A 16,686-nucleotide genomic window follows, 5' to 3' on the forward strand; every position below is an offset into this window, starting at 1 on the left:
GTGGAGGGGGGAGGCGTCCCAGCTGTCAGTCCTATTTGGGATAGAGGAGAGGCTGGGCGGACATCAAGGAGTGGCACGACAAACTCTGAATCCTGAAAATGTTTTAAATGCCTGAGACAGCACGGACCACATCATCATGACCATTAATGGTAGAAATATTAAAGACACGTGTATGTAACCTTTTAACCCCCACCCGTTTCCCCTTTTCAACTTCTACAGAAGCGTAGCATATTTTTCCTAAATCTACATTACATTATTTCTCGTACCACCCGTTCTATGCAGTTGTCCAAATCAATCATTTCCACGTTGCAGATTTCTAATTTCCTTCCCTGTTGTAATTACAAACTTGTTTCACAGCGAGAAATGCAGACATTTTAATGAGTTTCTCTGAAATGAAAAATGAGACTGTTTAAACTATAACCACTTTCAAGCATTTGTGGCAATTGTCACAGCACCACATGGACAATCTAATCTGTACTTGAGTGGCTTTAAGTGCCACTCTACTTACACTGTAAAAAAAAATAAAATAAAAAAAAATACACAGTATTTATGCCAAAGCACAAAATAAGCTTTTAAGTACCTTCATGTTCTTTGATTGGACCAATTACGGAGGGCCGGTTTTATACTCTGTCCGCTGATAAGCACAAAGTTTGACGGTGTTACTACAACTACTTAAAACTTTTCTCTTTTCAAATCAATAGCTCCGTAATGAGCCGGGATAACAGGCCATTGTTTCAGTGCCTCTTCTGACTTGAAACAAATGATCAAAAATGGCATCAAAAATCTCACTAAAAGAAGAGGATGACTGAAAGGAATAAAGAGCTGCAGCACACCAGGATCATACCAGGGCCTCTGCAAGTTTTACTTTTTTGACTAAAAAGAATGCATACTTTATATTACTGCTGACCTTTTCCCAAAGCATACTGTTTCAGCTTTTTGGATTTATCTTCCCTACAATCCAGACAGCTGAGCTGTGTATTCCATCACAGTGTTCACTGGAGCTCCATTGTTATGGAGAAGTTGAGCCGAAGACTGATTTGAAAAGTTGGTGCTAACTTACTTCACAATAGAAGTATGTAAAAAAAAAAAATTAAATTAATGCAGATTTGGCACACTTCTGCCTGCCAGAGTATTTTCCTACCTTACAGAAAAAAAATGAGAAAGAGGAAGGAAAAGTTAAGAAACTGTAACTCTACAACTGTTTGTGGCAAATGAGCTAAAACATATAATCGGTACAGTCCTACCAGTGTCTGACCTACTGACAACTGAGACATAAAAATTGTGTCGTCATTGTGATTCTGTGTTACGTAGGCACATTGGTTACCTGGTTTTCCTTCAAACTAAAAGGCCACACCAGCTGTTGCATCCCACACACACACAAATGACTCTTCTCACATAGGTTTGTGCAAAAACTGTTCCTAACAGCTATTGTGTGAAAACAGGCCTCTTCCTGGAGGTTGGCAGAGCTAACCAAGACGTATATAAAGCATCGAGATTTTGGCTCGTGAGGATGCTCTCTGACCAGCCGATAAGCAGGACCAGTGGCAGCTCGTCAGAACCCCCGGCGACCGTTGGCTGCTCTCGTGTCAGCCCAGCAAAATGGAAACCACTGAGGCATTTTACAGTTTGACTAGCCAAACCCGCACATATTACGCTTCCAATTTAGTTACATAAACCGGGATGTCTCGGATACTCCAGGTTGGCTCTCCATTTCAAACTCACAGAAAACAGCAGCACAGCTCCAAAAAGAAAAAAAAAAAGAAAAGAAAAACAAGCATACACTGGTAAACCACAGCAAAAGCGTGACATCTTTCTCACTCTCTGTGAAGGAGAGAGGAAGGCATCCTGTTTGTAAAGCTAATAAACATTCTCTCCTTCAGGCAAACTCTTTTTATATGCTTTATCTCATATAACCCGGTGCCACAAGTAAACACGCGCACGCGCTCGCACCTGGTTGCAAACTCAGCAGCATAAATAACCCCGATATAAGATTTGCCTGCCAAAAAATTGTGTAAGTGGCACCTCTGGGCTTCACAATGACTGATACAGTCTCCATCTAACACAGCTGTCATCCACCTTTATTTTAGTCTTTTTTTTTTTTTTTAATACACAAATTCAAGTGCAAACATGTGAGCGGGCTGACACATGGCAAATAAATCAGACAGCTGATCACACACGCAGACACTTATCGCAGATGCTTGTGCACGCACACTAGGTGACGAATAAATAAATGATGCATCAATATATGTACGATTGCGGCAATGTGCTTTATCAATACTGCAGCACCGATATCCCAACAGTGACACATTCTAGAGTTTGGTTCATACCAGCGGGTCTCCAACTGGATGATGGGCATGGCGCCAGTGCAGGGGTGCAGGAGGCACGCACATGACCAGGGGTAAAATATGCTATGATGGAGGAAAAAAAATGGATTTATGTAGGAAAACAAACAAGAGTTGTTGATTCTATCTTGCTGACTTGAATCATTCCCTCTATTTCAGTCATATTCAACTTGGCTGGTTGTTTATTTGTTGCATCTCCAATATTTTAATGACTTGTGGGAAGAAAAAAGAGAGTTTACTTGTGGTTGCACAGAGTTTTCTTTTTGAGACTGGTTTGTGCAATGTCAGCAGAATCTTGGAGGAAAAAAAAGACCCATCAGTGAATTCCCAAAGCCTAATGCCATGTTTTGTTCTGTGTGACAAACAGTCCAATCCCACAGACATTGTTTACCACAACAGAAAGTCGGAAATATTGAGAGAATTTTGCTGGTTTGGCGCTCTTAAAAAACAACTTTTTTTTAACGGTTTTCCCCAAATTGGTGCCAATTATTCTCCCGTCAATCAACATTTTCTCTCTGTCTGGAGATTTTGTGACATACACCAGGCTAATATCACAAACAAGAGAGATTAGTGAGTATCATGAGGAAGCCTCTGTATTCCTAGCCACCATCCACACATTAAACATAACCTCCTCCTCTCCTCACACCTTAGATCTTCTTCACCACCTCAAACTGCCTCCCATCCGTTCACGATTATGTAATATCTCCATCCTGCAGGGCCACAAGGAACAATACCATCTCACATTTGCAATTGGAGGGGGAGAAACATGGGTAAAATCCCCCCAATCATCCCAGTGAAAGTGACTTCTGATGTGCTTAAAAAAAAAAACAGGGGGGATGTGAGGCAAGGCGCAGACTGGTAATCCTCTTGGCCAAGTGGGGGCCGACTTCCACTCCCACTCTTCCTCCCCTCCACTGTCCCCCCCGGCAGCGCTGACAGGCCACCCCGTCCAGGAACAGAAAAAAGCCATCTGGTGTTTGTTTGGGACAGTTTCACAGGCAGGATGTACTGTGTGTAAGTGTGTGTGTGTGTGTCAGCAATCACGCCCGTATGAGTGTGTGTGTGCCACCGTGCGTCATGGTGCTTTTTTTTTTCTTCTTGTACGTGTACAAACTCGCATTTGTCTGTGAAATCCGAGAAATTACAGGTGCATGTGTGAGAACAGAAGGATGGAAGAGTTGCTTAACAACGAATCAGGCGTCTCCAGGATGGAGGATGTTGGATCCAGGTGTGTGTATCAGCTATACGTGTATGTGTGTGTGCGTTACAAACAATAGCAGGCAGCCCATGGACACTGGAGGTCAGACTGGATAGGGTTAATCTGTGACTAAAGTCTAAATATCACATTAACCTACTTCACCACACACACACACACACACAAACAGCTGTTCACGGGCATCTGTTATTATTCCAGTGATCATCGATGTAGACTACTTCCACCTGACTCATGATGACTAGTAGTTGCTGTCCCAGCTAAGCCGTGTACGTCTCATACAGGTGTGCCGTGACAGACACAGCAGATGCCGATTTACCTCGTTTCATCCTCCTTCCCTCCCTCCCAAAAGAAAAAAAAAAATCAGAGAAGAAATGCAGCCTGAAAGCTTCTTTTTTTTCTCTCTCCTCCACAGATGACTTACCAAGCAGCGCACAGACAAGAAGGAGCGCACCGGTTGCCATTGTGTGTGTTGCTCCGCAGATCCCCGATTTCCTCTTCGGATGAGGAGGTGTCTGACAGTGTGGTCAACCCGCCGGTCCCGTATCAGAAGATCTACGAAATCCTCCCCGGCGACACCAATAAAAAAATAAAATAAAATAAAATAAAAAACGCAGCCGGAGGTCGTCTTCAGAGTCAAATCCACAGCCCGGTGAGCGGCTTTTTTTTTTTTCCTCCCACCCCAGTGAAGCGGCTCACCTCTCCAATATCCTCCTGCTTGAAATTAAAAGCCTCGGGGTGTCGCTTCCTCTCGGCTTCACCTATTTTGCCTTTTTTTTTTTATCGCTGGCGACGTGTGCGTATGCCAGGCGCCTAGGCGACCCAACCCACTCCCCGTTTACTACGCATCCGAGACTGCGGAGGCGATCCACACTCCTCCTCAGTAGAAAAAAAAAAGAAAAAGAAAAAAAAAAAAACAGCCAAAAAGTCCAGGCGTGACTTGCGCCTATTTGGATACCTGATCAAAGGACGGGAGACTAAAAAAAAAAACGTGTGCAGAGGAGCAGCAGCAGGAGCAGGAGGAGGACGAGGAGGGGGAATCTGAAAGTGCAGGCGGTGGTGGAGTCAGACTGGAATAAGTCCTTGCTAATTTTCCTTCCCCTTCACTGATGGCAGAGCAAATCACAGTCCGAGAGCAGAGCAGGCTCTGGCTCTTTCCACGGTAAATCCCGGAGACTATAATCAATCTCCCTCTATCGCTCCGCAGAAAGCACCGATGGGCGGTGCGCTCCAGATGAAGCAGACAACGCTTTGTGCTCTGACACAAAAGATCGGCTTAATCAATTAATACTTGAACACTTGAATTGCGCTGCCGGTGCACCTGAGCAATCCAGACAGTGAAAACGGCCCAAAATAATAAAAAAAAAACGCCTAATTACAGCCTGTCCAGCGCATGCACTGCTGGACTCCAGAGACACGTTTACCCTCCTTCTTGCGCGTTCCCTTCTCCAAAGGTTATTTCCTTGTTTTCCTGACTGGCAGTGCACTTTGGCAGTTTGAAAACTTTAAAAGCGTGCAGTTTGCGCCCACCCCCTTCCGCAATAGACCACGCCCTTTGCTCGTGTGGGGCCAAAGCCACTGTGGGAGAGGCCGGATTTGCATTTTGTAGATTAAAATTCTAGGGCAGGCGGTTGGTTGGAGTGAATAGGTTAACCCAAGTGGAGGGTAATTAAGCCTCTAAAGGCACCAATTTTCCTCAAGTTTTTTTTTGTGTTATCAGGGTGAGGTTTGTGCATCTTTTTTCCAGCCTGACATGAATTTAGTTAGTTTATACTGAGGAATTAAGTGCATGATGATGATGAGGGTCTCTTTTAGAAGTAAATATTAGACTTTCATTAATGGTGTTTACTTGTCTTGTGCTGATCACAAAAAAAAGTCACCCTCTCATGCATAATTTGCCAGCAGCTTGTGTGTTACAGACAGGAATTTTATATCACTCCCTCCCCCTCCTGTTTCTTCCTACCACACACTGCCACACACACATATACACACACACCGCTGGCAATCAACATAATGAGGTGCCACTCTGCTTGGGAAACTGTAGGAAAATATCAGAACAAGCTCACATTTCTTTATTTATTTTTTCTCTCCCCAACCTTTTCAGAGGTTGCAAGTTGCAAATTCCATCCCTCTTTGATTCAGATTATAAGTAGCTAAACCAAGCATCACTTTGACATAAGCACAGATTTATTGATTTCCGCGACTCGGCTGCATTATTAGCAGGATCTCAAAATAGACAGGGTGAATGGGAGTTTGCAGGGAAACAGAAAATAGCACAATGAGATAATGCTGCTTTGGTGGAAAGCTGCTTTCGGTAAAAAAAAGGGATAGAAATATAGAATCCAAAAAAGCTCTAACTTAGTGGAACTCAAAGCTCTCTCCTGTTATACATAAATAAATGAGTAGGCCTTTGCATGTGCATACAAAAAGTAATTGCAATGGACCCATCTGTTATGCTCTTTATCAACTGGGAATTTCAAGTTCCGAATACTGCCTGAATGCAACATGAATACCGTTTTTTGGAAGCAGTAAAGATGCTTTTTTTTTTTTTGTTATCCCTCTTCGCTGTGCTCATGGATTTGAGCTCAGATAAAACTTCCCGAACAAGAGTTGGGTGTGGGCCCTGAGGCACAGAAAGCGATATTTACAGAATACAGTAAGTTAATAAACCGTAACCTCACATCTGAATAACAGTTAACAAGAAACTTCAATGAGGGGGGGAAAAAAAAAAAAAAGATCTGTTTGTCCCTCTGTTCTCTCTAAAACTGTGTCATGGTATTAGCAGAGAAGAGAGACAGCTTTTAGCATGTTTATATAGGGAAAACAAAGGCTTTAGCAGGCAATGCTGCCAACTAAAAAGTAAGTCGCAATGGGATTAGACACTGCTAAAGCATGTGGGCTATTGGTTCAGCTTCTTCAAAGGTTTATCCAGGTCCAGTGCTGCTGAACTAATACACAGCTAAACTGAAGTGGCTAGGTAGGCCATGTGTGTTACACCTGGTCTACATATTGCTGCATCTAAAATTAGCTCAGTTCTCCACAGACTCCTTATTGCATGGCCAAGTGATGGCACACTTTGCACAGGCAGGCAGCTACAAATCCTGCTGCAGTATTGTTTAAGCCCAGCATCATGTTAGCACTGGAGACAAGAACACCCCTGACCCCTCACACCACTTTTGGCAACTATCCACATACACATTTGCTTAGAGAGAGAGAGAGACAGAGGAAGAAAAAAAAAAAAAAAAAGGAATCAGAGGAATGTTGGGTATAGTGGATGCCGGGGATCAAAATAGGTCTCCATGGAAACTGAGAAGTCGGCTTTATGTTCACTTCATAACAGGGTCCATCACCTAGATAAAGTCCTGGTAGCCACAGTTTCCTTATTAGCATCCATCAAGTGTTGAGCGCTGTGTGAAAACTTGCGCAGGCTGCCATATTATTATAATTTTTATCACTGTAAACTTAACATTTCAGCACCCCGAGGACTATCCGTTGAGCTGGTGTCAGCAAGGTTACCACCGGATAGCCGGGAGAAGCACAGTGTGGAGAAAGAGAGAGTTTTTTGTTCACTTATTTCATCATAAACACATTTTCATAGTACGTCCCAAAAGTATATGAATGATTTATTGGGTATCTCTGTGCATTTTCCTCTCAGTCTCGCATGAATATGTTGGTTTTACACAGAGGACAGCGTGGAGGCACACAAAGACGCGCAGATGCATATGGAAATGCATGCATAAAGATGCATACGACTCATGGAAATGAATGCACACTGATACAGACGTGTCACGTTAAAATGGCAGAGAGAAGTTTCTCATCATAACAAGACACTCAGATTTGAAAATATGAGTCACACGCAAACATGGCATCATGTGCGCCCGCTTTGCTGATGAATCCTGACTGTAATCTGGGGTACACAGAGGATACATTAAGTCCCATTACGTAAACAATCTGCGAAACAAATGAGAAAATTATAAATAAGTAAACAAAAGCTCTTTGTGCTGGTGGAGTCAAAATGCATGTGCAAAAAAAACTTTTGAAACTACTCCTCTCCCTATTTATTCTGAAAGGCTTCCCTAAGAAGAGTGAGACAGAGACACAGAGAGCATGGCAGAGATGGAATGGGAAAATAATCCAAATGGGTAAAAATGGAGGCAAGATAAACAGAGAGAGTGTTCTCTGACATTTCATTGTCAAACAAAAGTCATGTTGCAAAATCTAACTCCTCAGAATTAAATATGAGTACAAGCGAGGTTGTGAAGTAAAAAGGGATAAGAATTGTTCTGGTTTTTCTTCCTTTTGTTGTTGTTGTTGTGGGGAGTTCAGCACTCCAGTTAGATCCAGTCAGATAGACTCGAGTGTGCCAGTCTTTTTAATGCGAGCTGAGTCACTACACAGTCCAAGTAATACTGTCCAATTTTTCACGCCACACTTGACATCAGCTTGGAAGATTACATACTGCTGTGTCAGATAACCTGTCATTACATACAGCAGGAGACCAGTGCAGCTAAACGTAATTTAAGATGTAAGATGTCGTTTTGTCTTTATGTTACAAACCCAGTGTCGTGAACAATCTATTTTTTAAAAGACAAAAAAAACAAAAGGTCCCACTCCAAAAACATACTCTATATACATTCATGTGTGCATTCACAGAGTTTTATTTTACATTGCATTAGTCTGCCAAGAGCACAAATCACTACATTTTCCAGCAGATTAATAATTCATCATAGGGGCTCTTAATGTGGAGTATTAATATGAAATGACTGTCAAACTACCAATTTTCTGGCCTTCTATCTGTCCGTGTCTCCTTTTCCATCCCTCTGCTCTCACAGCCTTCTTCTTTTCTCACTTCTGCGCCACAAGCGACTCATAGCACTTTACATCTTTGTCTTTTTACACTAGAAAGCTTTGATTACCACAATTGCTTTATAATCATACGTACTGGTTCTACTGTGTGTGTGTGTGTGTGTGTGTGGATGCGTATAGAGCTTTGCATGTGCAAGCTGGCGTGAACAGAGGATTTTAGTGACATGTAATTTTTGCAATAATTGCTACGGGAGATTGAAACAGTCCACTTTTCAACTTGTACAGGTGCTTGTAGCGACATCGGTGTTTATTTAAATCCCCCTTTGTTTTCAGATTACAGGGAGCAAACACCACGTGTAATTTTCATAATTATTAACTCACAGGTGGTTGCAAGAAATATCCTATATTTATTTCATTGCAAATAATTACGCCAAGTGAATGTGGCAATTAAAGGCTTTTGAACGAAGCGAACAAATACTTGAACATCAGAGTAACAATGGATGCTTTCACCCTGCCTTGCTAAGCTGGCTATAGGTATTATTACACTGTGTTACACCAGGTGTTCACATAGACACATTGTCAGCAGCAGAACAAGTCAGATACAATTATGGCGGTTTTCTGGCAGCAGTGTGGATAAAAAATCCTCCTGTGTCATGACGAAGGACAGCTGTGTACACTTGTTCCTCGCTTCAGGCAGCAGAACTAATTTTCTGGGAGCTTCACTCAAAATAATTTCAGCAAGGTTCATGCGTTTGCGTTGCATTCATTTCTCCTCGTCTCCCTGGTCTTTGTCTTTCTTTCTTTTCTTGATTATGTGGGTGTTGCCCAACATGCAAACACAGCTGAATGTCATGCATTATTCATCCGTACATGTCACACTCGCGCTCACATGCACAGAGGCGCGATAGACTGAGGGAATAGCTCGTAACGGCAAGGGCACCAAGGTGAGCTCAGGCACACTGCGAAAGATTGTTCGACTTTACGCCCCAAAACACCAGCCCTATTACACAACACGCGCGCATTTCACCATCATCCCTCTCAGGTACAGACTTGTCCTTTGTGCTGTTGGGCAACAGAAACAAAGCAGATGCTATCTATCAGCCCCGGGGCTGCAAAGCATCATTTGCTTTCTCATGGTCACACTTACTGGAGCTTTGGCCTGACTATGCAGAACAAGGTAACTCATTCGCACCACACACCCATGTGACATGACTCACGGCTGGAAGAGGAAGTACGTGGGCATTAAATGGTTTTTGGAGGCACAGTTAATACAGCACCAGATTACTGAATCACATCATTATCCAAGCTGGTAACAAAAAAAGAGGCATGGCATGGAAAATTTTATTAACACTAATAGATACAAGACAGCACGCGCCATGCTGGGATTGTTGATATTTACTTGTGTTCATCTATATTTGTTAGTTTTATTTTGTGCGCTTCAACGACATAATTTCATTAATATAACTAATAAACTGACATAACTGTGGTGAGCTGTACTTTGCCAGTTTATTCTTCAGAGGTGGAATTCCAGCAACCAAAAACAGCCTAATTCCAAGAATAGGCCTGTAACTCCACCTTCAGACCAACAAGACACAATCATTTTTATGTGACGTAGCCTGACAGCCCATTTTCTGACACTTCAATACATTTGAAACTGTTTGACTTTGTACAACATCCTTCAACAATATGCTTTCGTCATCAGCCCTCCGCTCTACTCACTGTACACTAATGACTGTCTGTCCACATCAGACTCGAACACTATCATTAAGTTTGCTGACGACACAGCAGTAGTGGGTCTGATTTCCAACAACAACGAGGAGGACTATTTAATAGAGATCACCCACCTGGAGGACTGGTGCAGAGACAACAGCCTCCTCCTGAACGTCAGCAAGACTAAAGAGCTGATTGTGGACTACAGCAAGAAGCAGCTGAGGGCAAACCACCCACTCAGGATCAGCGGGACAGATGTGGAGCGAGTGGAGAGCTTCAAGTGCCTGGTTGTTAACATCACGCAGGACCTGACGTGGTCCTGTCACATCAACACCCTGCTGAAAAAGGCTCGAATGCATCTCGACCTCCTCAGACGCCTGAGTAACTTCAAGCTCCCTCTCAAGGTGCTCAGGAGCTTTTACACCTGCACCACTGAGAGTGTTTTGGCTGGGAGCAGCACCACTTTGGATGGGCAGCAGCACCCAGCAGGACTTCTTGGCCCTGAGGAGGGTGGTCCGCTCGGCTGAGCGCACCGTCAGAACCACCCTCCCCAACCTGCAGGACATTTACACCAAACGATGCAGGTTAAAGGCCAGGAAGGTTGCGAGAGAGCCCACCCACCCCAGCCACAGACTGTTCTCTCTGCTGCCGTCAGGGCAGCGTGAGCGCTACCTGAAGGCAAACACAGAGAGGATGAGGAGGAGCTCCTTCCCTCAGGCTGTCTGCCTGTTGAACATGAAACAGCAGACTCAATAAACAATCCAACGAGTTAGTTTTCACCTTGTATATAGACATACATGTAATATTATTATTATCTTCATTTTATTTTATTTTATGTTTGCACTGTTTGACAATTTGATTTATTTGTTTTGCTTATTTCTCTCTCTATATATATATATATACAGACACACACACACACACACACACACACACACACACAGATATATATAGTGTTTTATTCTTTATTCTTATTATTTTTTCGATGTGGAACAGGTACACAATACATTTCACTGCTTGTTATACTATGTATAATTGTGTTTGTGACCAATAAAGGCCTCGAATCTTGAATCATATTACTTTGACCTTAAGGGTTGCAGCATTCCTAGTCCTCCGCAAGAACAATAATATGGCTTGTTGGACTAGTCTTTTATTAAATAAATAAAACAACATCATTCTCAAGAAAATAAAAATAAAAATCCGATCATATTAGGCAACATTATTCATGCTGTCAGCTGTTGAATAACAAGTGCAAAAATTGTAGGAAACAGTGTTAATTAAGTGAAAGTCTCCTGCTCTTTGTTGTAACAACATGGCATAATTCTGTGATTTAGCGGTTATCAGTATGGAACCACAGTGAGCATTAGACTAATGTCATTAACCCCTGACAACACTCTAATTGGTAAATAGGTCAAAACTGTTTCATATTATCCTGTGTCATATATGGGGTCTGCGTGTGAAAGTGGTTTACACTAAGAAAAGATGAGTTTAATTTGACAGCAGGGACATTAAGTAGTAATTATTTCATAACAAGCTGCTACGTAATTGGTTACTGCGAAATGGAGATTACTTCTGTCCTGTGCTGCGTGCCTGCTTTCAGGTGATTTTTTTCCCTCCACTTTCTCAACACTTGTCAGTGTCACAAGGGGGATACAGCGTATCCCAGAATTCACTGGGGTCTTTCTGTGCTTTTCATATCCTGGCATATCCCCAGTCCAACACAGGAATAACATACAGACAACCATCTTTGCATTCATTAACAAGGCTGGGAATCAAACATCTTCTCAGCTTAAAGGAACAGTTTGAAGTTTGGGGAAATAGACTTTGTTCTTGATGAGGCTTCATGTGCAGCTAGAGCCAGTAGGAAGTGAACTCATCATGCACACTAGAATTAACACTCTTGCTCTGTCCAAAAGCTAATAAAAAGCAACCTACCAGCACTTCTAAATAACATGATTTAATCCTAAAAACAAACAAGATAAAGCATGCTAATTAGTGAACTTTGCTGTGCTAGCCGTTTCTTCCTGCTTGTAGCTAAATAAACTGCCTGCTGGCTCCAGCATCATATTTCACATACAGCCAAAACATCAGCATCAGTCTTATCATGTTTGCAAGAAAGCAACAACGATATTTTTCCTAAAATGTCATATTATTATCATTCTTAAGGTGACAGCGCGTATCTTTGAGCTACTGGGTTGCATCATTCATCAACACATCAAGCTGATCCCGGCTGACATTGAGCGAGAGGCAGGATACACCCAGGACAGGTCACCAGTCAATCACGAGGTTGACACATGGAGACAGACAACCATTCGCACCTGCGGGCAATTTTGAGTCAACAATCTATGTATAACGTGAACGCGTCACCCATCCGGCCCAGCAGGTGCAATCTCAGAGGCCACCTGCTGTGACCAGTGCATCGCGTGTGTCATTCAGTTCAGTCAAATGAGTTATGAAATCATTACAAAAACAAGAGATATTTTAAACTAGAATCCCATAGTCATTATCAGGACAGACAGCCACCAACAAAGTACACATAGAAGACCAACAACTTAGTGTCACAAGTGTCGTAGTGAGGGTTGTGATGTAGTAACTGCGAAGGCCTCAGCATATGAGCCACGTACTTATCAAACCATTCAGTGACTCCTTGTGCCCTCTGGATGGACGCATCTTCATCCTGGAAGGCGTCGCTCTAATCAAGATAGGAATGTTTAATCATAGGATCAAGGTGATGACCCAGTAAAACTTTGTATTTATTCACAGTGACCTTTCCATCTAAGGAAACAAGTGGATCTAAACTATGCCAGGAAAATGCCCTCCAAAGCATAACAGAGCCACCGGATCCCTTCACCGCAAGAGGTCAAAGGTTCAAGGTTTCCTTTAATTTGTCATCCAGCTGTACAATCTGGAAGTTGGAAATTGTAACACTAGCTACCAGTATGGAGAAATTAATTCTTTAACCCGCCACAACTTCTATCAAAGTGTCACTAGAACATGAAAATCTGAAAAGTTAAAAAAAAATCGTGAGGCCAAGAACTTGAGTGGATGTGTCTTTGCATCAGCCCTGAGATAAACAAAGTGACATCATCTCTGAAGGTGAAATCTGAGATGGGGCAACTGAGAGTCTCCTGAACACGAGTATTAAATCCTGTTAACGGCCACACTAAAGCACTGATGACACTGACAGACAGTAGGTCACATTGTAGCTGTAATACATGATGTAAGTCACTATCTATCTATCTATCTATCTATCTATCTATCTATCTATCTATCTATCTATCTATCTATCTATCTATCTATCTATCTATCTATCTATCTCTAAAAACAGTGACATCAACAGTGGAATATCCTCTTATTTTGATTGGTATCAAGACAATCTGTTCACTGATACTTAATCAAACTAGTCAGATGGGAATTGAGAGTTTGCAGATAAAGATTTCTGAGTCGGTTGTGTTTGTTGTTTGGCAGAGGTAAAGCCCAGGGCTTCTTAAACGGTCGGGTCAGTTCGATCTAATCTGTGCTGCCTGCCAAGCAGAAGAAACATGAGCTGCCTGCCTACCTCGGGCTGAGTCATGCACTTCACTCTCTTAAACAAACACACTTGCATATTCATCCGTGTGGACGCTCACAAAGAAGACACATGCGCACACAGTTTAGGATGTGCATGCAGCTGCTACGCAAACCACCACCTCTGATGCAAACACTGTCTCATGCTATCACTCCCATGCAAAGTGCTTTCATGCCTTTGAGCCTGCTCTCCCTTTTCATCTCTCTACCATTGATTAGTCGCATTCATATGTGCTTTTCATGTCCTTCAACAACCATAAACAGAGGTACGCAGTGTTATATCTGTGCTCCCGGTGGCTGCCTGCCTCTCTGGGTAAATACTGCTCTGTAGAAGGAAAAAAAAAAGTGCAAAAGATCAACCTGTAGCCCTTCACGTGTAGGCTTGCAGACAGTCATGCGAGCCCACATACATGCTTCTGCGAGTATGTGTTGACAGTGCTCAAAATCCAATCCCGCCCAAACAAACTCACCGACACACCTTGTGTAACAGCGTAACCCTTCATCCAATGAATCATAACACAGAATATTTTGCAAGTCTTGACATTCTCATCTTACAGCATGGAGCCAGAAACAAATCTTGTGGGTTCTTATTGATTTGTTATTTCAACCTTTGGTACAGAAAGCGTTCCAAGAAAGTAATTACAGTTTGTAGTGTTGTTTAGCTGTAATCAGAGTAATGCTTTTATTGGGAAAAAAACATATATATTATTACTTGAAATCAATTGGAATTTTTGAAATCAACAGCACCGAAGCATGTGATATTAGTTGTTGCATATTATATGTTGGAGTGGATAGTAGTTCAAGGACTCATGAATGCTGCAGGACGTTCAGGGAATTAATCAGATTATCACTGAAAGATCTGGCTTGAATTGCACAACTGATAAACATTAGCTGCAACATGAGTCAAAGCAATCAAAAGTGGATTAAGACTTTATGTTTATAAAATCCCCTTTCTCTTTCATTTATTTTCTTGACAGAGGTAATGACCGTAGATTGACTTTTATCCCTGCAGCAACAGCAAACTGTACATATAATCAGTTCTGAATGGTAAAAATACACCAGAATAGGGTAAGGACATACTTCTGCGACAAAAACGAAGAATTGCACATGTGGTGGATCAGTCCCCGGCCTCTACATGTGCCAAAGCGTCCTTGGGCAAGACACTGAACCCCAAGTTGCACCCGATGGCAACTCAGCTGTGCGAGCGTCTGACTGAATGCAAAAGCACTTTGAGTACAAGTGAGCCAGAAAGACGCCATATAAGTGCAGACTATTTACCATTTAGCATGCAGGGTGCAGCACACATGAAGCAACGATAATGTTACAGCCAAAGCATCTGAATCCAGGACTTATTCTCGCTCCCTCGGGACTTCGTATCTTCGCTCCCCTTGGTCCACATTCTTGAAATATGTCTGAGAGAGGGTGAAAGAATTAGTTTTCCTCCTTTTGAACCAGGCAGGGCTGTTAGCAAAAGGGTTTTAATTGATTTTGAAGTAGTAGCTGTTGGGAATGCCTCTCACCGTTAAAACATGCTTGACACACAGAAATCAAAACAGCATATTACCACATCAAAGGGGGGAACCTCCCTCTTGCCATTTGTGTAAAATGAGCAGCCAGTTTTGATGACACAGGGTATTTAAAAAAATGTTAATTTATGAACTTCCCTTCAGCTGTGTTAGGGTCAATCTTATTGAACATGCTCAGGATATGCAACAGCAATTATCCTTTAGGGGGAGGGATTGTTGTTTCATCATAGCAAGATATGAAGCAAAAAACTAAATCAACCTCTCCCAAAATAAATGTACAGTACAACTGAATTTTGTGGATAAAGTTGGTGTTATTTATTTTTTTCAATCCTGGGAGTTGTTTATCTGAGAGATGTGTCGCTCACCGTACAGGCTCAGTCATGTATTCTTCTGTGGCTCTGATATCAGACAGTCTCCGGCGCAGCATGAGCCTCAGCTCTGGGATAAAGAAGCTGCTTACCAACAGAAATACCAATTACTGCACACTGCATCATGACGCCTAATGGGCCTGCTGTGGCAGAGAGATGCTCAGGATGAAAGGCTTGTAAGTTCTCTTACAGTAAAACCTGCATCTCAGCCCTCGACGGCTTGTTTAAAGAGCGGTACAGTTTTAAGGGATCTAATGCTGACAATAGGTTACGGTAAATCTTTATCATTGTGTGGCTTTTTTTGTTCAGCTCAAATACCGCCCTCAATATAATGTATGTGGTTCATTTAAAGGACAACAGCTGCTGCTAAAGTGACCATAAACAAGGATTTAAAGTCACACGAGGTTTATTGCTGCTACACTTTCACCCAGAAAAGCGAGGCTAAGCGTGACAAACACGCTGTGGGGCTACATCTTCTGCTCGAGGTTTGCTAGGCATAAACCTTTCATGTTACTTGTGTCTGTAGTTGATGTGGGTATCTCTGCTGTAAACAGATTATTAAAAGCTAAGAGAATATTTATGTTATTGAAAGCATTTAAAAAATTAGCAGCTTGCCCAGTAATTTGCAACCTGTAAATGCCTGAATGGTTGGCGTGTATTGCATATTCAGACCTCATTAAGAGAAAAAGGATAGAATCTAGAGGATGACAGCTTTTATTCTAGTGAAAACGAATAAGGCTAGGTTTGCTGGGTGATCTCTACAGAATACAACTTCCTTTTAAAACCAGCACTGAATTACAGAGTAGAAAACTGCTGCTGAACTGCTCTCTACGGGTGAAGCTGTCAAGCTGCTACACTCGTGCCACACCCCAATCAGCGACCAAAAAAAGAAAATCACATGCATTTCCATCCCTGATTGCAATGTGTCTAGAGGTGCAAATGGATTCCAACTTTCATCGCATTAGCAATTTTCTGCCCTGTGTTAATTGGTATGGATTTTTTTTCTTTTGACAAGAAAGACAGACAAAAAGAGGAAAGATTGATTTAAAGTAGTATTCACTAGAAAGTGTGACACGATACCGTCACCCCACATTAGTACCTTACAATTCAACGCAGCAAAACCACCAAGCAGCCGTTTTCTAAGCCACTTCTAATTC

The 16,686-nt window shown here is 42.3% G+C and overlaps 1 protein-coding gene across 1 annotated transcript in view; it reads right to left on the minus strand.

Annotated features, from left to right (window-relative positions):
• Positions 1-5,017, minus strand: part of igsf3 (immunoglobulin superfamily, member 3) — a 71,696-nt gene extending 66,679 nt beyond the window's left edge. The window contains exon 1 of the mRNA XM_008275626.1: positions 3,980-5,017. Coding sequence (XP_008273848.1) covers positions 3,980-4,019 — 40 coding nt within the window. The 5' untranslated portion in view covers positions 4,020-5,017. The remainder of the gene's footprint in view (positions 1-3,979) is intronic.
• Positions 5,018-16,686: the final 11,669 nt, after the last annotated feature.

The sequence above is a fragment of the Stegastes partitus genome, unplaced genomic scaffold (assembly GCF_000690725.1).
Source record: "Stegastes partitus isolate 25-593 unplaced genomic scaffold, Stegastes_partitus-1.0.2 Scaffold56, whole genome shotgun sequence".
NCBI classification, from domain to species: Eukaryota; Metazoa; Chordata; class Actinopteri; family Pomacentridae; genus Stegastes; species Stegastes partitus.